Source organism: Bidens hawaiensis, unplaced genomic scaffold (genome assembly GCF_021521415.1).
Source record: "Bidens hawaiensis isolate Kalapana, Puna unplaced genomic scaffold, B.hawaiensis_p1.1 tig00006676_1, whole genome shotgun sequence".
Lineage (NCBI taxonomy): Eukaryota > Viridiplantae > Streptophyta > Magnoliopsida > Asterales > Asteraceae > Bidens > Bidens hawaiensis.
The window spans coordinates 68,799-94,029 of record NW_027491453.1 but is presented as its reverse complement, the minus strand read 5'-3'; the positions used below and the strand labels follow the sequence as shown (position 1 = coordinate 94,029).

Sequence of the window (25,231 nt, the reverse complement as noted above, 5' to 3'; positions counted from 1 at the left end):
TCCCTCGCATTATTATTAGTTACGGGTTTTCCCATTTTGAAAATTTTAATTTTGGCAAATTACTAAAACAGTATGGCGTAAACCACCGAATAGCCACACCATACCATCCTCAAACGAGTGGTCATGTTGAGATATCTAATAGACAAATTAAAGAAACCTTACAAAAACCGGTAAGACCTGATAGAAAATATTGGTCAACAAAGTTAAACAATGCTTTATGGGCTTACCGTACTGCTTTTAAAACGGCTATTGGTACTACCCGCTATCGGTTGGTTTATGGGAAAGGATTTCATTTACCTGTGGACTTTCCCATCGTGCTTTATGGGCCGTGAAATATGTTAATCTAGATTATGAGTGTGCAGGTAAAGAAAGAAAGTTGAATATATGTGAGTTGGAAGAGCCGCGGAATGAAGCGTATGAGTGTGCGTTTGCATATAAAGAACGGATGAAACAAGTGCATGATACAAAGATCAAGAGAAAGAATTTTGTAGAAGGACAACGGGTTTGGTTATACAACTCGAGAGCAAAATTGTTCCCGGGTAAGTTGAAGAGTAAGTGGATGGGACCGTATCATGTAAAGCGTGTCGGTCAGTTTGGCGAGGTCGAAATTGAGGATTTTGACGATCATCTAAGGCAGGTAGTGAATGGGCATCGGTTGAAACCATTTTGGAAGATGCGGATTCGAATAAGAGCATACATGAGTCGGTGGTGAGCTTCATAGCTACTGCACCATCATATTCAGCCGAGTGATAACGGCCAGGTAACGTCAGGCTGTAGACTCTAAATTCAACACTTCTCGGGAGGCAACCCGAGCTTTTTTATTTTTGTTTTTATATTTCTCTTATTCTAAAAAAAATAAATTACCATGGACCATAGCTTACGGTCAGGAGAGCGTAGCTTACGGCTAGTGGTTATTGCTTTTACAGTTCCATTTGTCTTTCAATTGACCGTAGCTTACGGCTCCCTGGCCGTAGCTTACGGCCTGGGTTTTTGAATTTCCGAAAAAAAATAAAAATAAGAATAAAAAATAACTCAATTAACTTCCACCACAAAATTTACCTACCTCTTTCTCTTCTTCTTCTTCTTCTTCTTTTTCTTCTTCTTCTTCTTCTTCTTCTTCTTCCTCTCTTATACCCAAGAACAACCAAAACCTACAACCCTAACTCCCTCAATTTCTACCCAAATCTCTTGATTCCGGACTCTAAACTCATTATTTTTTTCGAGAATAACTCACCTGTGGTGTCGGTTATGATCAATTCTTGCTCGATTCCTGCCACATTCGTGAGGGTGTGAAGAACTCTAAAAATCAAGTTTGGGGATTTTCAAGTTTAAGTGTTTTTTTTATTGAAATTGAAGCTTAGGACATCAATTCTCATCACTAAAAAGGTATGCATTTTACTTGATTTTATATTGATGAAGCGTAAGGTTTGTGATGAAGTTCGTTTTACATTATGCATATTTATTGAGGTTAGGGATTGTTATGGTGATAATGTCTCCACACTTGTAAGATTAGGTTTGTTAAGGGATTGGTTTATGGATGTTATGGGTTATAATGATTTGGTTATGATGGCTTGTTGAAATTTTGCAAGGTAAAAATTGATAATAAAGTGATTGATGTTGATATAATAATGGAACATGTTGGGTTAATAACATAGACTAACTTTTACAAGTTAGAGTTTGAAGTGGTTTTATAAACATTCAATCAACGAGTCATACACCCATAACCAACAACAAGTGTGGAGATATTTGGAGGGTTTATTAAGTTATTTGACTTGCATTGTTTGTTTGGTTGTGATTGTGTAGGATGGGAAGAACCGGTGATACTAGAAAAAACCCACCAAGGAACAAAGGGAAAGCCGCCTCATCGTCGGCCGACCCACCGCCTCTACCCAAGAGAAGATTGATTTTACGGGATTATAAGGATGAGGATGACCCAATGCAATAACCATACGAAGACGAAGGAATGGCGCCTCCCCTTAAGCCACTTTGGGGTGGGGCCTACTATCGGGAATGGATCCTCGTTGGCAAGCAGAGTTATTTAATGATGAGATAGAAAAATTGAAAAACAAAATAAATGGTTTTATGTGTGAGAAATGGGTTTCGAAGACTCTAGTGAGGCCGTTTGGTATTATAACCATGTTTGAAAACTTTGATTGGGAGGCAGCGTTGAAGTGTTATGATGAAGAAGATAAGGAAATTTACATGAATGCTATTCAAGAGTGGGTCGCATCGTTGTGAGTTGATTGGGGAAGTAATAAGTACAAGTCAATGAGGTTGATTGGGAAGACAAATAATAAGGAGGTGGTTGTCGTTGGACACTTTGCGTAGGATAGCACCATTTGATTCTAAACCATCAGGAGAGTATGTGTATCCCTCGGAAGATGAGTTGTATGTAAACCCGAATAAACATCCTTTGTATGAGAGAATGAAATTGGATCTCTTTAAACTGGGACATGCCCATACGATGTTGCGAAACAATCTGAAGTTGCAAGCGAGCTTGTTGTTGAGTGTAATGGTCTTTAATGTCATGCCAAAGCGAGGTGACAAAACTCAAGTCAGAAAATGGGAAATTCCAGTGTTGCATGCTTTGATGACGTGTACACCGAAGTTTTTGTACCGGTACTTGGTTATGATGAATATTTGGTTGGCGAGAGAGTCGAAGTGAAAGTTGATTATCCCACACTGTCGTTTAATTACCGCTTTATTAAAAGTAAAAGGAGCCATTCGAGCTGACACACCCGCAGTTGAGAAGAATCTTCTCCCGTTTGATAAGGAACAGTTGCATAAAGATAAATTGCTTTATCATGAGGAAGAGGGATATGCTTACATCCAGCAGTTTGATACACAGGTGCAGCTGAAGGCATTGAAAAGTGGTCATGGAGAAAATGTGATTGAGGTTCCGTATGTTTATTTTCCGGGTACTCAAGGTCATCCGGTTCCACAAAGTGCAGTGGGAAGTGGTCACGATGGAAGTTCATCGGGGCAGCCACAAAAAGCCCAGACTCAGCTTCCCCACGAGATGGATCAGGACGATGCGGGAATGGTAAACTGGCTTAAGGCGTCGAGGCAATCAGTCTATGGTAGTTGGGGTAATGAGTTTCAATATATGTTTGACTAACAGAATAGAAATGCAGAGTTGCAGCGGAGAGAGACTCAAAGACTGTATGACCTGATGGAGCTATGGAATCAAACCCACGCGTATAACTAGCAACAGGAAATCAATGATTGATATGAGGATAATCATTAGAGTCGAGCACATGAAGCGTGGCATCGGGGTGAGCCGGTGGTGGATAATCCACCAGTGATCGACTACACAACATTGGGGCAGTTTGACGGGAGTGCATACTATCCCCCACATCATATTAACCATTCGAGGTGGGTGGATCCACATGCGGACGCAACTCGGGATGCTGGTGCGGGAAGTTCGTCAGACGCATTTACCTTCTCTGGTGTCATGGACACTATGAGGTCTATCTTTGGTGACCCATAGCCACCATATTATGGAGCACTCGCTGATCTGCTGATCAGGTCCATGTGTCTCCCCTTATCTTTTAATTTCTGTTGACTGTTTAATATTTGTGTTTATGGGTGGTTGGGTAGCGTAATGAACTTTTTGGTCGTGTGGGTGGTGTTTATGTTTATGTTTGTTTAAAATTTTATGTGTTTTATTTTATGGTGTGTAACTTTATTTTAATCCATAGATGAGTAGTTGGTTGTCCCGTGATTTGCAATTGGTTTGAATATCCCGTGTTTGCATCTGTTTTTGAAAATCTGATTTACATTGAAGGCGATGTAAATCTCAAGTGTGGGGATGGAAAAATATGGAGAAATTAAAATTTGTCAGCCTTAGAGTAGCTTGATTGTGCACAAAATCCGGAATTGTAACTTTTTAATTGTTAGTATTAATGCCAAGTAGAGGTCTTTGGTCATGGTCAATTTTTAAGCTTCCCAAAAGTCTTCCATGCAAATGTTTTTCAAAAATAGAAAATTAAAATGAACCGTTTAGATGGAGATAACAAGTCATGGGGAAAAGTACACATGTTTCATGTTGGCAGCCTAATTCCTCCGGTACATGTGTAAGATTTGCCTTATATATAATACACATATACTATATAGTATTTACACATGTCATTTGAGTGCCATTATAGAACTTGGTTGTCTCTTGCATTTCGAGATCTTAGCTTGGCATGAATGCAAAAGTGATAGAGGCAATTTAGTTAAGCCTCGTCTGGATGAGTGCGAGTGTCGGTACTGGGGGTTGGGCCTCATACGTTATATATATGAGCGTGGATAATGAGAGGGGCGGTGGGTTAGTTTCCTTTGAAAACATTGTTGGGCCTATTCTTTCATTCAATCAACCCAATGTTATATTGCGAGACGATCCGGCTTAATAGGTTTCTTTGTAATTGTTCTAGTATGTATCGACAGAATGCAATAAGCATTATATTTATTATGCTTCAAAAAAAATGGTGTGTTAAAGCTGCACTGTTTAAGTATTATGAGTTTGAAAAATAAATATGTGTATATATATATATATATATAATGATAAATAAAAAGTTAGTGATGAGATTAGTTTTTTATGTCATTATTTACGTAGTTGTTTTGTAATAAGTCGGATCGGATCGCTTGAGATACCTTAAAAATTCCCTTCCATACCCTTACACTTAGCCCCGTTACAACCCATTTTAAGTCTTCTTGATTTGCATTTGTGTTAAAGAGTTTATATGGGTGGAGATATGACTTGCTTCCAAGCTTATTACTTTGTGGTCATACTTGGTATAGAGGGCAGAGAGATACTAGCACATTTTTTGTTGGTCCAAATATTAAACCGAGAGGAGAGATATTATATTATGAGGGGTATGAACATGTTTGCCTTAACCGGAAACAAAGTACACTGGTTTGGGCCGTTTCATAGTTTTAAAACGTATCATTAAACTATTTGGTGGGTTATCAACCTTGACAGCGTCAGTTCTTGGGAATTGGGTATGACCTTATACCTCGCTAGTATTAATACTGATAATTGATGAAACATCGATCGAGGTGTATGTGTTGCATGAGAGTTTGCTTGAGGGCAAGCAAATGATAAGTGTGGGGATGTGATGTGTGGGTAAAAATATGTGTGTTAAGTGTGTAAATTAGTGTGTTTTGATTAGTTATATATTGTGAACACGATTACTTTAAGTTTGTTTATGGTTACAGTTGTGCGGAGCTAAACGGAGCTTAATCGGAGTTCATTTGGAGTATTTAAGGATGAAAGAATCGAAATTATACGAAGAGAGGCGATCGGGAGCTTAACCGGACGTTCGAAAATCAATAAGAACGAGAAAACAAGGTTTTAGAGAAGAACCAGCTGTAAGCTACGCTCTCCAGACCGTAGCTTACGGTCTGGTTATGCCCGTAAAGCAGAGTAAACAAACATAGCTTACGGCTTAACCGTAAGCTACGGTTCACATACCGTAAGCTACGGTTGGAGACCATAAGCTACGGTGACCAAACCGTAGCTTACAGTCTGGTCTGACGAAAAAGGGGATTTTGGTGATTTTCTTCCATATATAAAGCCATTAAACCCTAAAGTAGCATTCAATATTATTCACTTTTGGGACTTCTTGAAGGCGATCTTACACCACCAACACTCATCCTAATCACAAGATTGATCCATGAACACCTTCTCCAACATAATCATCAAGAGCATGAAGATCGAGATGCAAGGCTAAAGACTTCATAACCATCTCTGGGTGTAGGGTTGAGTTACATGTTAGGTTTTGTAATTTTATACCTTAACTTTGGATTTGTAATTGATTAATCATTCGGTTGATCAATTCTTTGCATTTGCTTTTGTGCTTAAACGGTTTTTATTAATTGATTACTTAATCTTTTGTCAGTTAATTGATTTATGGTCATCAACAATTAGGATTAAGTTCTTTCGTCATTGACCCGTTTATCATTAACCATATTATTGCTTTTTTTTTCAACAAGTAAAACCAAATATCAAATAGATTTTCATTTAGCCGTGTCAATTGTTCGGATTCAGTTCTGACGATCAACACGGTCAATCGATAAATCTTTTGGTTTACATATTTTATAAGAAACCATCCAAAGAAGTTTATCAATTCTTTAACTTGCTGCAAAACCGAACCATGGAGTTTGGTTATTTTCACATAATTGTTTACAAACTCCTCTTTAAAACGCTTGACATCGTTTGTCCACTTTTAAGTATTTTTATAATAAAAATTCAATTCCACTTGCACTTTCCACTGATTCCCTGTGGATTCGACACCTTGCTTGCCCTAGCTAGTAAAGGTATTTTATAAGTATTTTTGATTGACCTTTCGACATCGATCACAACCCCATCTTGAATGCTTCGACGGTTGTTTCCATATCAAGGTTTGGGATTTCCCATGCTTCCCTACCAAATTTAGTCACAAAATCCCTTAGGGATTCATCACGAGATTTAATAATACGATATAAATCACTAGTTAACTTCTCAAATTTTCTACTACAAGAGTATTGATTATTAAAAAGATTAACTAAGTGAGAGAACGAAGTAATTGAATAGAGAGGAAGAATTAACAGCCATTTAAAAGCATATCCAGTTAGTGTGGATCCAAAACCCTTGCATTAACATGCTTCTTTGAGTCTATTTGGGATGGAATTAATCTCCATTTTTTCCCTGTATTGGGCTACATGTTCTTCCGGGTTAGTTGTGCCATCATAGACTTTAATATTGGGAGTCTGAAAATGCTTTGGTATCTCAGCATCACGGATAGGTGTAGCAAACCTGGATATCCTGTGACTTACATCTAGAATTCTAGGAATATGTCTGACCTAGAACACTAGATATCATATCCTTTAACCTTGTAGCTCCTTAGCCATAGCTTGATTAACACCTATATTTTGGATAAAGCCCAGGTTGGTGTCTAAGGATACATTATTGTAATGGTTGCCTCTTGGTTGGCTGAATGATGGTATCCCAGAAGAATATCCAGGATAGGGTGTCTCAGCCACGACAGTTGGTCTACCTGGAGTGATAGTTTGCATAGGAATGATCTCCTTCATGTACATCTGACGGTCTTTGCCGTTGGATTCCTAAGGATCCCTGACTCTGCATAAAGGATCCTTACAGCTGATACTCGAAGGTTCCTTGATGAAACATTCCTAAGGATCCTGATTGAAAGATGGAGGATCCTTGTTGTGGAAAGATAGAGGATCCTTGTTGAAAGATGCCTATAAATCCTGGTTGAAGGATAGGGGATCCTTGAACATGTTGGGCCATGGATCTTGGTTGGAGGATAGAGGATCCTTGACCTTCTTGAACATGTTGGGTCATGGATCCTGTAGTGATGAACTCTAGCATCCTAGGAACCAGGGTAGTTTGATCCTCTGCTTGCCTTTTTTGCTTTCTTGATGTCTTTAATCTCACGCAAGATCCTCATGTTAATTTTGTTTGTTGCTCTATATATGCCATAACCTGTGAATATAAAGCAGCAACATCATTGTTAGTGGTTACCTCAGTATTAGCAGCTGAGGCTTTTGATCCTTGGAAGACTGGAGCTTGCGTCTTGTTCCCAGTAACGTTGATCCTTTGCAACCCTACGGGGGTGGGGGAGGCATTGACAAGGAGATTTTGGATGAAAGAGAAACTGATGATGGCATAGTGGTTAAAGAAGAGGTTTGTTGAGAGGCCATTGGTTATGGTATTGATTGAAAAGGTTGGAAATTGGTGTGATTTCTTTTGGATTAAAGCACCACTTGCCCCACGGTGGGCGCCAAATTGTTTTGGTCAAAAATCAGTTTCAAGGATATTGTAACAAAATTAGTTTTGTGAGGTAGGGTGATTGAATGACAATGATGACTATACGAGTAAAAATGGAAATGAACACAATGATTTTATTACGAGGAAAAGCCCTTGATCAATAGGAGATCGCCGACATAAAAATCCCGGGTGATAACAATCGTCATCACCAGTTTTATTAGTGAACAAAGAAGTGTAGTACAAAACGAGAGCTAAGGCATAAAATCCAAGTGTGTGTGTGTTACAGGTGTGTCTTTTTTTTTGTTTTTTCTATATTACTTATGTAGCCTCTTTATATATATAAGATACAAAATAATAACTAAAATTCCTATTTTCTCGCCCCTAATCAAGACCATTACTCCACATAGCCGTTTCATGCTTGACCACGTCCTTTTTAATGACTTTGATGGAGAAATAATGGGTTGGACTCGATCGTTAGCCGTTTTACCTACATTAATAGTAATTACATAAAGAGAACAACCATTACTAATCAACAATTAGTACTGAGAATCCTTGATCTTGACAAAATCTGTAATACATGCTAAGGATAACTGATCCAGAACATGTGCTAGGATAATATGTCCACAACATCAAATTTCCGAGCCCTAATAAAGTCATTGAAGAAAATCAAACCTATGAATAAAAGCTAAATGGTACCATTGACTCATTAGTCAAAGGTTATGATGATTTACTCAGACTCGGTAAGAACCCGATTGTTGGTGAATTATGTGAGAAAATAATGAACAAAGCTCAAGATCAAAATATATGATGCATCCCGACAGTGATAGAATGTATCAAAACATCGAGCCTAACTATTGGTGTAATAATATGAAACGAGGCATCACTTTGTATGTGACTAAATGTTTAACTTGTTTACAAGTCAAGGCCGAACACCAAAAGCCTTCGGGTTTACTTCAACAACCAGAATTCCTATGTGGAAGAGGGAAACGATAACCATGGATTTGATTATAAAATTTCCTAAGACTACCCATCTACATAATGCAATATGGGTTATCATTGATAGGTTAACTAATTCTGCTCATTTTCTACCTATCAACAAATCTTATTCTATGGATAGATTGGCACAAATAAACGTGAATAATATTGTATCCTTGAATGGAGTGCCATTATCTACCATATCGGATAGATAGTAGATTCACTTCTCATTTCTGGTATAGTTTTCAACAAACGTTAGGAACTCAATTAAACCTTAGCACTACTTATCATCCTCAAACTGATGGGTAGAGTGAAACGACAATCCAAACACTAGAAGTCATCCTCCGTGCTTGTCTGATTGATTTAGGAGGAAATTGGGATACCCATCTTCCTTTAATGAAATTTTCATACAACAATATTATCACACAAGTATTAAAGTCGCACCACTTGAAGCATTATATGGGAGGAAATGTATAACACTGGTGTGTTGGTCTGAAAAAGGAAATAGTCAAATGTATGGCCCCTATATAGTCCAAGAAACTATAGACAAAGTGTTACATATTCATGAACGACTTAAGACTTCAAGAATCGCCAAAAGAGTTACGCTAATATTCGTCGTAATCCGTTAGAATTTCAAATAGGAGACAAAGTGTTATTTAAGGTATCACCCTAGAAGGGTGTGGTACAATTCGGTAAGAAAGGAAAGTTAAGTCTTCATTTTGTTGGACCATTTGAAGTACTAGAACGAGTTTGTACAGTATCTTATCGCTTACGCTTGCTAGAAGAAATGAAGGATATACATGAAGTTTTTCATCTCTCTACAAAAATGCTTGGCTGATGAAATATTAGCTATTCCCTTAAGAGATTTAGAAATTAATGAAAACATTAGATATGTCCTCACAATTTGAAGATTTTAAATTGAAGAAACTCAAGAAGTGAAAATTAAAGTTAGTCAAGATAAGATGGAATTCCTAGAAGGGACCGGAATTCACATCGGAGTTAGAGTCAGAAAAAAAAAGAAATACCCACATCTGTTTTAACGAATCTCGAGGCCGAGATTCGTTCCAAGGTGGGGAGGATGTAACATAGCAGAAATGTTTGATTAAAATGGACAAAAACACAGAATTCAAGGGTAAAAATTACAAATTCGGATTTCAAGACCCATCGCGCTACACAATGAATCAAAGGAAGATCCATCGCGTTACGCGATGGATGTCACACAAAAATCAAGAATTAGACGAGTTCTCGCTACGCAATGGACCTGATCTTTGGCCATCGCGATACGCGGCGTGTTCTCCACATCCATGAGACACGTCGAGCACCACGTGGCAACATGTGGCACAATCTGACAGGCCACGTGGAACCATGTGACAAGGCTAGGATGACGAAGCAGGGATATTGCCCTACGTCGCGCTACTCGACAATGTTAAGCATAGGTCCGTCGCGTTACTAACGGATTAAAATAATAAGGCGGTGTAACATGATCCATCGCGCTACGCGATGGGTCCTAAAGTTTCCCTATAAATATGGGGTTCGGGCTCTGCATTGAGGCATCCCAAATCAGTTCTCACTTACATATTATACCCAATCTCGAAATGCGTGCCACGGAACCGATAATCCGACATGTTTAATTTTCGAAATATGAGCAAGTGTTGTTGTTGGTTCCCATCAAATATCCACTGACTAGTAGGAGTGCCTCCCCGCTTGAAGCCTAGGCATTTCCTTCATAATACCCACATAAGGTATGGGTTCTGCCCAAATATTTTATTATTATTATTTGGCTTAGACATAGTCGGGGGTATAGCCCTTATCTTGATTAAATATGAAGTAAATAAGTCTTCATAAAAGGAGGGTATAGTTAAAATATTATTTTATTATATCATAGAAATATAAATTTTGTTATGCCGAGGGTATAGTTAAGTTAATGTTACTTTTGGAAGAAGAAAGATTGCTGATGTGTTTCCTCTTGAAGAAGAAATGTTCCATATTATAAAAAAAGGACTAAATGTCAAAATGTAGTAAACAAATAAACTATTATCAAGGTAATGGTTATGCGAAATGGACTAAAGGTCTGAAGCTAGATCTTTTGATCTAGATATTTATACAAGGTTATATTCGTACTATTGGTCCGAGGTAACTTCAAATCATAATCAGTGAAAGTGTTGATCATATCAAAGGTGAACATGCTCATATTTATATACTCTTTAATCGATTCATTTACCCAGAAATGAAGATTTACATGGGATATTGTATCTTTAAAACTTTAGTATCTGATGGCAGTTACACTAGTTATACTTGTGTTTAGATCCTTGCATATGCGGTAGAGGGTAAGCATACCCCTCCACGAGTGGTACCAGATTCCCGTCTCATTAAGCCAGTCTATAGAATTGTGAGGGTTGGACTAATGTGTTGTAATTGGTACTCCGGTCTATAGGGCCGTTGATTGTTCGAGTATGAACTAAAGGCTTTCTTAAATATTTTAAAAGTCAGACATTCACTAGCATATGTTGCTGACGTATTTTATAAAACTGTTATACGAGTAATCAGAAATAAGATGTTGGGAGATGGTAGCTAGCCATTAGACAATCTGATGGCTCTTTGAAGTTTTATATTATAAAATAATGTAAATTATGGTTTTGTCATCTAAAATCCTTTGTTAATGTAACGGGTGTTTAATCCTGAATTTGAAACATAATATATATAATAAAAAAGACTTTTGCTTTTAAACTTTAAACTCTTATTTTTTACAAAATAGGTACCAACTTGTGGTTACACTCTAGGCCCTAATTTGTGGTGTGAAAGCCCTAAGTCAGGGTGTGATAGAACTAGACCTTGAGAACATGGAGACAATGGCATGATGCAAATGTACTTAGGCAAAAGAGAAATCGTGTTCACCCAAAGTACATCGATGACTATAAAGTTATTCTCTTGTCACATATAAACACTGAGCATTCCACATCCAATCAAACGTTCTCAACGGTACATCCTTTAGCACATTTTATTTCTTATGATAAATTTACTAACAAACACAAAGATTTTTTAGCTGTCAACACCACGCATGACGAGCCAAAATATTATAGTCAAGCCGTTCAGGATGAAACATGGAGAAATGCTATGAAGAAGGAGATCAAGTCACTTGAAGAAAATGATACTTGGGTCTTACAAACACTACCAGAAGGAAAATGGGCAATAGACTCAAGGTGGGTTTATAAGATAAATTATAAACCAAATGGGGATATAGAAATATAAAAGGCACGTGTTGTGGCAAAAGGTTTCACGCAAATGGAAGGATTTGATTTTCATGAAACCTTAGCCTCGGTGGAAAAATTAGTAACCGTTCGAACTCTTCTGACTGTGGCTGTTAAATGAGGATGGCATAAGGCTTTGGAAAATGAAATGATAACCGAGTTTGGAAATTAAAGAAATATTTGTACGGGCTTAAGCAAACATCTAGAAATTTGAATAAAAAAATTACGAACTCTTTATTGGAAATCAGTTTAATCAAACATGAGTCGATCCTTCTTTGTTTATTTTCAAAACTAAGAATTCCTTCGTTATTGCGCGCATTTATGTTGATGATCTAATTATTATGGAAGATGACTAACAAGATAAGAAACTAAAGTTTTTCTTGATAACAAATTCAGCATCAAGGATCTCAGATCTTTAAAGTTTTTTTCTTGGAATTTAGGTATCAAGGACAAAAGAGGGAATGGTGTTAAGTCAACTCAAATATACACTTGAATTCTTGAAGATACGGGAATGACAGGTTGTCGATCGAGTCCATTCCCCATGGAACAAAATCTTAAACATGGAAAATGTGATGAGGAGCCACGAGTTAACTCAAGCCAGTACCAAAGAATAATAAGGAAACTCCTCTTTCTGGAAGCCACGAGGTCTAACATAGCCTATGCAGTCAATGTTTTGAGTTAGTTTGTTAGTGAACCGAAACAAAGCCACATGGATGCTGCTAACAGGGTACTTCATTACCTTAAGGTGACTCCGTGAGAAGGAATATTAATTCCCAAAGAAAGAGGGATCATTCTAATCGCTTATTGCGACACTTACAGGCACGAATTTCCAATCACACGAAGATCCAAAACCAATTATGTATTGTTCTGCGGAGAGGGGAGTTGCGCACTTGTGTGTTGGAAATAGAAAAAAAAATATTCCGTTGTGTCTCGATCATCGGCCGAAGTGGAATATCGCGCTATGGCTAACGCGGTTAGTGAAATACTATGGATGTAGTGGATATTGAGTATACTTGATGTATAAGAAATTATACATCTTTTCAACACTAAAATATCTCCAAATAAGTGTAACTTCGGCAACTATATTAGAATAAATCACCACTAATGTCTATGATTTCTATCTATAGGTAAATACAATCCTAAGAAATAAAACAAGCTGAAATACAAAGAAAAACGATGAAAACTGACTCAACACACCCCTTGGTGAATCAAGACATGGCCATGCCTAGAGCATACAAAGTTAAGACAAAAAAAATCAGGAAGTTAAGACATAGCCATGTTAACCAAGACACACCCCATGTTATCAAGATCAAAAAGAAAAGACAAAATAGAAGATTTTGAAGCAAATCACGGTCATGCCTTCCCAAGACACGACCATGCCTTCAAGTACAACAAAAAAGGACAAAATAGGAGAAGTTTGGACAGTTGTGGAACTCAACATGGTCATGCCTTGCTTAACACGGCCATTTTAACCTTGAGCTTACGATCTAACATGGAATTAATGCAGCAGGACAAAAATGGTGACACTGACATGCCTAGAGGACCTGGACATCCTATAATTTGAATGCACTTATTCCTCATTAAATGGACTTAAACACCCTTAAGAGAAGAATTCAATACTCTCCAACCACCTCCTTTCACCACCATTAATAAGGGAATTAATCTCATCCATCCAACCTTTGAAGATTAAGAATATTAAGCTTTTGGGAGAAGTCAATAGTATCAAAGATTAGTCATCCAAATTGGTTAGATGGTTTCAATTTGATCATGTTTGTATCTATCACTTTGATAATTATCATCATGTTTATTAGTGGCTAAACTTCCATAGTATCATCTTGGTTTATAATGAATCTTAATTGAAGTTTAATTTTGATAGTAAAACATTTGATCGGTTTTCAATAACTAATGGTGCTGCAATTATCGCTTGAAAAGGAATATTAAAATACTCTTAAAAGATACACTAAGTGCTAAACTTGACGATAAGCCGAGAAATTGCTAGTCTTGCGAAGCCTTGGCGAACCTTAAAAAATACACCAAGACCCCGAACTTGATGATAAGTCGAGAAATTCCCATTCTTGTGAAGACTTTGTTGATAAATTAAGAATCCTTAAAATCAACCTCCAAAGACCGAGCTTGACGATAAGCCGAGAAATCGCCATTCTTGTGAGGATTTGAGGAATAACTTAAGAATCTTTTAAAGAACCGCCAATATTCCGAGCTTGATGATAAGCCGAAAAATCGCCATTCTTGTAAGGGCATGGTAGGGAAAAAACATGAATCTTAATATTGACATGGACCAAATGAAATATTAAGAGTAATTGACCATTTTAGAATGAGAATTATCAACAATGTTGTGAAAGTGGATTGTTGGTGATCATCCACTAAAATTTGTTAATTACTCGTTAAGTGAGTGTGCGACATAACCACTTTTAAGCAACTCTTGAGTGGTTATTACATGAGTTCTATAATTGCTCAAGAGTTGTGCGGGTTAATACTTGATAATTCAAGGTTAATCCTTTAAGACTCAACTAATCTTAATTGGTATTTTATGTATAATACAAGGGTTATTTTTACTAAAATATCAAGGACAATTCACTTAGTAATTTAAGGGATCGCCTCATCTTTACAGTGAGTTAACTTATCTTTATCAAAAACCATTTGCTTACATAAAATGATATTTTAGTAAAAGGGATCAAGAGTTATCTCTTTCTTTAATTATCATGGAATAACATGACTAACGATGCTATTCTCACATTTAATCACCATAGCAAGCTCAAATTTAACATCATGAAAATTTTGATCCAAAATCATCAAGCGTTCAAAGTTCAAGGACCAAAAAAAGTAAAATATGTTTACCTGACCCATCGTGATACGCGATGGATCAGAAGATAACCCATCACGTATCGCTATGGGTATGTTACAAAACCCAAGAATGAGTAGTACGTGATACGCGATGCCTCAAAGCTGACTCGTCATCGCGTAATGCAGTGACGAGGCCTGACAGACAATGACACGTGCCCCACCACATGGAACACGTGGAAAACCTAGTTATGATGCGACGACGCAAGTCGCGATACACGATGACCCACAAGAGGCCTATCATGTATTGCTATGAAATAAAATAAAAATAATTTTGCCGATGACTCATCGTCATACTCGATGGATCCAAGGAAAAGTCCCATCGCGTATCGCGATGGGTCAGCTCGATCAGCCTATAAATAGGGCCATCAGTCCATTCATTTCATACTCACGTCTTCACTCTTTCTAAAACTTTCTCTCACCACATCGTTTTGCGTGCCACCGACCCGACGTTCGTACCTCGTAATCCGTGACAAAACCCGACGTTGTCTTGAAGTTCGTGCCATCACAAGATGCATGGAAGTCTCGCCTCAAAGTACGTGCCGACGAAGATCAACGACCGACGTGCCTCGATTTACGTGCCAAGAAGTGTTAATTAAGATTTCTCGATAAATGTGAAAGCGTGGAAGTGATACCCGAAAGTCTAGAAAAATATAAGCCAATCAAGGTAGGGGTAATGCCCAAGTAAATTATTAATATAATATTAAAGGCTTAGACCCTAGTCGAGGTTATACTTGATAACTCGAAAATACACAAAGGAAAATATAACGAAGAAATTTATAAATAAGATATATGAATATATTATTGTTCTTTGTTAATAATAAAAATATTATTTAAGATTCTTAAATAATAAAGTAAAGAAATAAATTGTATGTTTCTTCAAGAAGAAGAAACATAGTATTTAGAAAAGTAAACAAGTCAAACTAAAGGTTTAAACATTTTATATAAAGAAAAGTTATTTTGAACTAAAGGTTCAAATAGAAAATATAATAGAGGAAAAGATTATACAAAATAGACTAAAGGTCTGAAGCTAGATTTTTAATCTAGTAATAACAAAGGGTTATACTCGTACAATAGGTCCGAGATAACAAGAAAGACAACTCAATCAGTGAAGTGAAGCTGATCATTTAAAAAGGTGAATACGCCCCAAACTTTTATAACTTGTTTAATCAAGTTAAATTAAATTGATTACATGAGATTACGTATCTCTAAAACATTATGAACAAAAGTAATCGTTGGCCCTCAGGTTCTGGTGTACGTTTGTTTGAATTCTTAAATAAGTGGTTAGATGGTGGGCACACTGCGCCGCACCTGGTTATATGACTCCGCCATAACGGGCCGGACCTAAGTTTATCCGAGAGAGAGTAATCATGTGTATGCTTATGGTAGCTAAGTAACCTCGAACGCCGCAGTGTTTGTTGAGCGGTTTCGAGTAGAGCTTAAGTTTGTAATTGTGTTTTATGTTTTTAACTTGATTTCTAAGCCAAGATGGGCCGAGACCTAAGTTATGTCTCGAGGGGTAATTAAGTAAATAAAATATTTTTGCGTCAGCTTATTCACCCGCGTGTGTTGCTGATGTACTTTTAAACTGTTTTACAAGTAATAAAGGACAGACGCTTGAAGAATCGAAGTCGTCTCTAGGCGATCTGATGGCTCAGATCATTTTGTTAAATATTAAACTTGAATGGTGGTTTTGTATAAACAAGTAATTTTTTGAAAACAGTAAACGAGTATTTTATAATCTCGTGTTTTGATATGTAAATATTAAGATTTTAAGCCATACAAATATTTCTGCGTTAACCCGTAACTCTTATTTATTTACAAAACGGTACAAACTGATGGTCACACGCCTAGGCCTAAGATGGGGGTGTGACAGGTTGGTATCAGAGCCATCGATCTTAGCGAATTAGGTATTAATTGATAATACCTAAGATTAGATCCAAGTGAATAAGAATTTTTATTGTTATTGTTTGCTTTATTTAAACAGGGATAAGATAGGTTGGTAACCCTTTCTATCTCTCCTCAATCTAAACCACCCATAGATGTCATTTAAAAAGGTAATAGACGACTTTATGTGCCAAGCAAGGAAAGTTTGACTTCTTTAACCAAGATCATCCGATTGACCGACCCACACCGGTGTATTTTCCCGGCACTGAACAACTACCAATCAACATACCAAGCATTCCTCCGATGCAAGAACACAATCCCACAAACATCCTGATGTATCACTCATCTGACATCTCGATGTATCACCCATACAATATCCTGACGTACCACCTGTCCAACGAATTGCTAGCCAATAAACAAATCAAAGTTGAACCTGAGTCTGACTCTTCCGATTGGATGTAATGTCATTCTGACCAAAGACGATGGAATTTTGGAACACCCGTCCATAACGTCACAGACACTCACTCCAACTCCTACAATGGACCTTCTCAAAGACCAAAGATGAGAGTCATTCAACCGTACGAAAGATATCACCTGGAACCTATGGTGACTGATACAGCAAAGGCCATGGAAGAAGAGGGAGACCTAGAAGAATAGGAGGACCAGAAGAAGATGAAGAAATCTCTGAGGAAGTAAGCACTATAACGGAAGAACCTTCGTTCAACTCAAAATGTGATTGTCCGCCCGATGAAGGATGTCAACACTCATTCTTCCACATGTCTCCATGTTATGATCCTAACGACCCATTTGGATTGCTTATTAATGAGTTATCCTGACAAGTTATTAAGGTCAGTTCTTTTTCTTTTTTCTGATTTTAAAAAGCATTTACAGGTTCAAAAATATTATCCACACAATATTTCTAGGGGTGTAAACAAGTCGAGCCAAGCTTGAGCCACCTTTACACGGCTTGAACTTAACCCTTTAATATGGTTCTAGGGGTGTAACCGTTTTTCAAACTACTTTTAATATATGAGTCTTGTTAAAAGCTCATTCTAGGCTTGTGATTGGTTTTAAAGGCTCAAGCTCTGTTAGTTTATCAGATTAAATTTGTTATATATCTATATATTATTTAGTTCTACTATATATTATACTCACTATCCCAAAACCATTGTCCACAATAATAAACACACACACACATGTGTGTGTGCATACATATATAGATATACTAGTTTGAGGCCCGTGTACTACACGAGTAGTTCTTGAAGATACAATATTTAATAAATAATCAGTATATAAAAAACAATTAACCCGTTAAATACTATTAATACAGTTGTTGCACAATAGTCTTTAAAACAATTTTAAAGTAAAATATATTTATAAATATCAAATATTTGAAAAAAAATAGGAAGTAAATATTAAATTAACAAATTTTGAAGATAAATTTTAAAAATGGTAAGTATTATTTTACTATTATAAATTTGTTAAAAATTATGAGGTTTAATGTGGAAGTGACAAGTAGCAAAACTTGTAGCTTTTTATTAGGGGGTATAGGTATAGATTTCAATCCACCTTTTTAATGGACAGATTTAATGTTCATGAGTCAAAACTCAAAAGGACAGAATTTGCTACAAAACGTAAATTTAAAGGATGTTTCTTATAACTTTCTTAGTTTAATGGCGAAACCTGAAACTTGCTAATTGCTATATACATAAAGGACGAAACTTAGCAATCAATATTTTTGTTTATTTATATTATATATTTAGTATTATTAAAGAGTAGTTTTATAATTTATTATGTATAAATAAGTTTGTGATTACATATATTTAATCACAAGTTTACATGTGTATATAAACAAATTAGATATAAGTTCTTTTATTATTTAGGAGTTTTGAAATGAACCTAAAAAAGAGCGCCTTTTGTTGTGCATATGTCGGTCTAACAGCTGTCTTCTGTGTAGGGATACTGCAGCATATCGTCCACTGATGAAAACAAATTTGGTCAGCCACTCTCTCAAGTACCTCACTAAAACATATCTTGGGTAAGCTTGTTTGCATTTTGATAAGAATCTTGAAGGTCCAAAAGAGCTAATTGTCTATTCAAGGAGGGGTAAAGTGCAAAGTGGCTAGTGTGCACATGTTAGTATTAATAGGAAGGGAATAATCATGTGAGTTAGTTATGAATTTTGTTAGTGGTCGTATTCTATCTTTTCTTTATACTTCCTTTACATATTAAATCAAATTCCCTTCCTACCCTTCACTGTTCTTATTATTCTCGTTAAATTGCTCACCGTTTTCAATCTAATTACCAGTTAACTGTTCATGTTTGATTTGAATACTCATCACATTTTCATTCAAGCGTACATTCTAGCTATTTACTTGTGTTCATATGCATCTTAGACTCCGGTTATTTAAAATAAAACAGGTTTGCTGTAAAGAAATCGGGTCTTGTATAATTTAGGAGGTTGTAACTTGTAAGTATTTGGGTGACTTTAGACCCATTCTATATTTAGAAAAGTTGTATAAGTTCGACTCATTGCAGATAAAATATAACTCAAATCGATCCACTTTACGTAAACTGGTCGAAAGCGCACCTCGAGTCGAAATTCATCCAGATATTATTATTATTATTATTATTATTATTATTATTATTATTATTATTATTATTATTATTATTATTATTATGTAGCAGTAGTTTTTATTGATTTTGAAGCTCATCTGCTCTCAAATTTGAACCTTTTCTTGCAAGGGTTGTCAATTGTGCCGGGTTTTCGGGTTGAATTTTTCAACCCGAAGACGGTCCATATTTATATTTTTGTCAACAACATCAACCCTAACACGCACATATCTAAAAATTGTGTAACGACCCGAACACGAGCCGTTTAACCCATTTATCTAAACGTGCCAAACGGGTTGGCGGGTAATGATCAACTTGTAAACGTGTTAACTGGGTTGGTGTGCTGTAACAAAATAGGTTAAACGGGTTAGTGGGTTGGTTGACCCGTTTAACTAAACAGGTTGGCAAGTTGATTTTTATAACTAGACAAGTTAAATAGGTCAACCTAAAAACGACCCGTTTCTTAAACTGGTTAGACGCCAACCCAAAACCTGATTATTTTCGTTTCGTGTCGTGTCGGAAATTGCCACCCTATTTTTTTGCTTTAGAAGTCATAGAGGTGGTCATTATGACCTACCCATTTATGAATAGGTCGGTTCGGGTTATTTTGATCTGTAAGGAGTCAAACATGTAAAATGAAACAATAACGGGTCAAACAGTTTGAAAGTTGCTCAATCGGGTATTTTTATATCAGCATTAAATTTGTTAAATTATTTTATTATATAATTCGCACCAATTATCATTTTGACACCTCTAAACATCATCCCCGACGCACCCTTTTAACAAATTTATGTTTTCAGGTACGATATCAGGTTGGGGACACACGACCCTTTTCAAGATTGTGTATCGGTAATGAGACTATACAAGCGCATACGTTCTCAAGAACACCAAGATGACAAAACTGCAACATCATGCACCAAACAAAACCTGATTTTTGATAGTCGAACACCAAATGATCTTGAGAACATGTCCCCTGACGAACTCTTTCAGATTTCAACATCAAATTATCAGTGCTGGTGTTTGGATTCTCGACCACGTGATTCAAGTGTTTTTTCAGACTAAATGGTTTGGTAGATTGTTATCCCTAGTGTCACTGGTCAAGATTTTCTTGTTTGTTAATATATATGCTTAACATGCTTTTTGTGGGATTTGGTGTAATGAAATCAGGTAATTAATTACATTGGTGAAGAAATTAATATTTTGACATATAATCTCTAAATTCTAAAATCATTCTGTTTCTTGCTGGTAAATTATTATTGTGTTCTATTAGTACCCCAATAGTTAACAGGTTTATTCAGATAACTCAACTGCAAAACAAGTACCAATTTTGGCTTTCCAAACATACTTGTTTATAACAAAAATATACATCCTCTAAAAAATAAAATACTTATTATTAACATAATCCAAAAAAACTATATCATTTTAAAGAATCACATCAACATACCAATAAAATAAGAATCAACCATCTAGACTCCTAATTTCAAGCAAAACACAACTGTGAGGTGTCATCTGATAACTAAGTGACCCCGGAACCTTCTCAACAACGGGTTCACCTGTCATTGAGAAGAACCCCGGATATGAAAGGCCCGTATCCACCAACCGAACCCACACCATACCCAACCGAGGCGGCGGCAGAGTGGCGGTTATGGGACCATCACCGCTGTTAAATGCAGCAAACATGTCACTGGTCAACTGGCTTTCATCATTTTGGTCAAACTTCAAATTCATGGCTATAAACTTGCTAGTGGGATCTTCCCAATTTGGTGTATTCAAATCCGGTCCATACCAATCGATATTCTCAGCCTTGAAAAACTCCCTCCTCTGAAAATAATCACTTCGTTTAACCCTTAACGAACCCAGAAACGAAATGAACTCAATCATTTGAACCGCGAACCCGGTTTTCAAAGCTTTCCAATTAAATGGTTTTCGGTCTTTAACTGAGATCTTTCCACCCGATGATTGTCCGCACTCATCTCCCATATTAAGAACCGGAACACCCAAAGAAATAAATAAAATAAAAAGAAAATTCCTAATTTGTTTAAGTCTCGTTTCGAGCACGGTTTTCTTCTTTGTAGCACCTTCTTCACCACAATTCCAACTAAACTCTGTGGCAGTAGTAAAACTCACCAAGTCCACCAACGAAAGCCCGTGGGCCCGGGCCACGAAGTTGAAAGACAATGCGGGCCCACGCCCGTTTAAGAAAATATCGCCACTGCCACATAAGCGGGTCGCAAGGTTACTCACAAGACTCTCACCTCTTAAATAATTTCTCACGTCACTGCAAAATCTAGCATTCATTTCAGCCCATTTTTTCCAGTGAGGAAACATGATTTCTTTTGTGGAATTTCTAATCGGGTCGAATGAGTCAGCGATGATCTTGGTTTTTGAAAGTATCGGGTCAAACGCGATGGCTTCGATTAAAGGTGGGCGAGAAAGATGTTCACCGTTAAACCCGCTTAACATGGAAGACGAATTAACGAAACAAAAACCGTCAATATGGTAGTTGATCACCCAATGTTTAAGGCTATCCAGAATCAAGTTTTGAACAACCGGGTGGGCACAATTGAGGGTATTGTCGGAAGCATAATATGTCGGTTTATCTATTTTCGCTAATGATGAGTTGCCACAAGTGTGAGTGAATACGACTTCTAGTAAAATCTCGATCCCGTTCGCGTGCAAACGCTTTACCATTTGCTTCAAATGAGGTCCATATGAGTTTTGTGGTGAGAAGAAATGCGAAGGGTAATATGGTCCTTTTCGCTTATCATATGAAACTATTGGTTCCAACAAAATTGCATTAACACCCAAATCTTTAAAGTGATGCAACTTTTCAGTAATGGCAGAAAAGGAACCTCTAATTTCGTCTGGTAACTTACTCGACATGTCCTTCGTGAAATCCGCCACGTTTAACCGATAAACCGTTAGTTTCTCCATTGGTAAACTAGGGCTGACATCATCACTCCAATCAAAAGTAGGTTCTTTACAAATTCTCACAAGAAAATTCTCACCAATCACCTTAGAATACGGGTCTAAAACAATGGAAGACTTTTCTTGACCATCATGTTTGACCCGGTACCCGTATGACACAAAGTTCATAACACCATCCATCGAAGCATGCCATATGTCACCCGACCGATTAACATAAGGATCTAAATCAATCTCTAAAGCGGGCTCTTCACTAGAGTTATTATCATCATCAAATAAGCACAAGATCACGCCTTTAGCGTTTCTTGAAAACAAGGCAAAATTTAAAGATCCGTCGGTCGAATAAGAAACGCCAAGTGGAGACGGATGCCCGGATTTTATACCCACCGGGAAACAAAAACTTGTCTTTCTATGGCTTTTGATTTCAATCTTTTCACCATTTACTGGACATTTTAACACAAACGAAACATAAAACGGAGCTAAACTTGCATCAAACTCCAATTTAGCCGAAAAGTTGTTTAACGAATCAACCGCAAAAGGGGTCTCAAAGATTCCAGAATCGATCGATTGTAAAGGGATTAGTGATGACGAATCCGATCTAAAGACTCCCCAGCTCATAATTAGTTCATTAGCATACTTCCCATTTAGTTGCAAAGATGGAATTTCCACATTTATTCCATACTTTCCATCTTTTAACTTAGTAATAACAACCTTCACATTCCCACCCTTGTCGGTTCGAAATAAATAAGCGGATAACTTTTCTTCAACGGTTTGAACAACGGGAAGAGTCGAGGCAGCCAAAACTTTAAACCTAGGACTGTGGTACAAACCTTTTATAAAGTTGTTTCCAGTTTTCCCAAAATCTGATCTTCCTAAACTTTGTGTTGCCAGTCTTGTAGCGCCATATTTGCAACGACCGGAGACTATAAATCTGGAGATTTTGATGGTTAAGCAGGTAGGCTGAGACGCAGAGGATAATGAAAGCATTGCCATGAGCATGATTCAGAGATATAAGTTGCAGAAACCAACCTTGTTCTACATGATTGTTGATCTGTGTCTGTGTCTGATTATTAAAGAAAGATAAGATGCATCAGTAAATGTTGATTACACATTCAAATGTTACAAATATAAATAAATAAATGATACTGCATTCAATAATACATATAAGGGGTTGAAAAGTGCCAATCTAAATGGTTAATTGTTACACTGACTAACATGTAGAATACATTCATTCATCCTTTATACTATTGTATACAGCTCACTTGAACTTTTACTAGCTAATGTGTTACAGCCATTATCATCATCGTACCAGTAAATCCCATCAATAGCAAAGCTATGGTAGGGTCTGAGAAGGTAAGATATAGACAACCTTACCTCTACCCCACAGAAATAGAGAGGCTGCTTCCAGTGAGACCCCGGCTCGATAGTAGTTTTGCATCAAGCCTTGGACATAGGGCACATAACGCTCAATTATCGGGACACCGGCCGATTGGCATGTACCCTTGTCTTTTGGCTACGACATGATGCCTGATTAACCTTCCGCCACTTTAAACGTTATTTTCACGAAATGAAATAAGTAAAATAACGTCAAAATTAGCGCGGTTTCACTTTTGTCCACCCTAGGGACACATATATACATTATATGCTAGCAGCGCAAGTCGTTGCACTTTTCCACCACTTAATGTGTTACAGTAAAGGTGATTATGAAATGAAATCTAAAGGCAAAATGATAATATCAGATCGGTAACGCAATAATTGATAATAAAATGCAGCCGACGAGATTGAGATGATGATGATGATGATGATGATGATGATGATGATATTAAATAAAAATAATAATACTCACAGCCAGCGGAAAGAATTAAAAGAAAATTAGAATAATATGTTGAGTGACATTAACATTACATCTTCTTGTTCTGGATAGATGGGGGATGGATGTTTGGCTTGGCTCTCATCTAATCTATTCTTTTCTTTTCTTTTCAATCCCTAGGATTAGAGGTGTTCAAAAAAACCGGTTACGGAACCGGTTTGGGCGGTTAACCGGAAAACCGGTTTTTTAAAAACCGGTTTTTTTAAAAACCGGTTTGACCGGTTTACGTAACCGGTTTACGTATCGGTTATACTTTTTGGAGCCAAAACCGGTTTTATAACCGGTTATAAAAAAAACCGGTTTTTTTTAATAACCGGTTATTAAAAAACCGGTTAACCGGTTTTTAAAATAACCGGTTTATAGCCGTTATAAAAAAACCGGTTAACCGGTTTTTTAATAACCGGTTAACCGGTTAAACCGGTTTTCGAACGTTACCAAACGGCTTTATAGCCGTTTTTTTTTTTTTTGCCCGTTTTTTTAGCCGTTTTTTTGGTTTTTTTACCCCCACAAACATCTATATATAGTTTAGGTTGGGTATTGGTTAGATCACACTTGATTATACAACTCCAAAAGCTCTAAACGTTTATTTCATACGCGATTATAACTCCAAACGCTCTTCTTTCGTAGTCGTTTATTTCATACTCGAGTATACCACTCTTAATTCGTAGTCGATTATCATGGCCTCCCAAAGTGCTGCTTCATCGGTCAACATGGGTGCCTCGAACACGGGAGAAACCGTCGTTCGGGTCATCCCCACGAAACGAAACCAAGATATTTGGCAACATTTCGACCTATGCGAAATGTCTAACGGAACCCAAAAAGCTAGATGCAAACATTGTTTGAAGTTTTATAACAAAGAAGCAAACTCCAGTTTAAGAGCTCATGTAGAAAGGCCCTCTTGCAAGGTCTTGAAGGACGAATCCGGAAGTAGTTCGCAGCCGGAGATGACGAATCAAGGAACGGTGTTTACGTACGACCTTGAAGCGGTACGTCAACAGTTTGGCAACTTTGTGATTCAACAATCACTTCCTTTCAACCACTTCGACAACCCTCAATTCACGGAGATGATGCAAAAGTATGTTCAACCACGCTACCAACACG

General features: G+C 37.1%; 1 protein-coding gene and 1 long non-coding RNA gene across 2 annotated transcripts; one reads left to right on the top strand and one right to left on the bottom strand.

The window, feature by feature from the left end:
* Positions 1 to 18,590: 18,590 nt before the first annotated feature.
* On the top strand, positions 18,591 to 20,510 carry LOC143633310 (uncharacterized). The gene is made up of 3 exons (XR_013153656.1): positions 18,591 to 18,760; positions 20,136 to 20,400; positions 20,438 to 20,510. It is a non-coding gene; the product is annotated as an uncharacterized LOC143633310 (long non-coding RNA).
* Positions 20,511 to 20,708: 198 nt separating this feature from the next.
* On the bottom strand, positions 20,709 to 23,287 carry LOC143633319 (isoamylase 2, chloroplastic-like). The gene has a single exon (XM_077101641.1). It carries the CDS (start codon positions 23,257 to 23,259, stop codon positions 20,794 to 20,796), a length of 2,466 nt encoding a protein of 821 aa, XP_076957756.1. The 5' UTR covers positions 23,260 to 23,287; the 3' UTR covers positions 20,709 to 20,793.
* Between the last annotated feature and the right edge of the window lie 1,944 nt (positions 23,288 to 25,231).

Excerpts from the sequence above, each read along its gene's own strand:
- LOC143633319 (XM_077101641.1), bottom strand. The coding sequence starts at position 23,259 with ATGCTCATGGCAATGCTTTCATTATCCTCTGCGTCTCAGCCTACCTGC.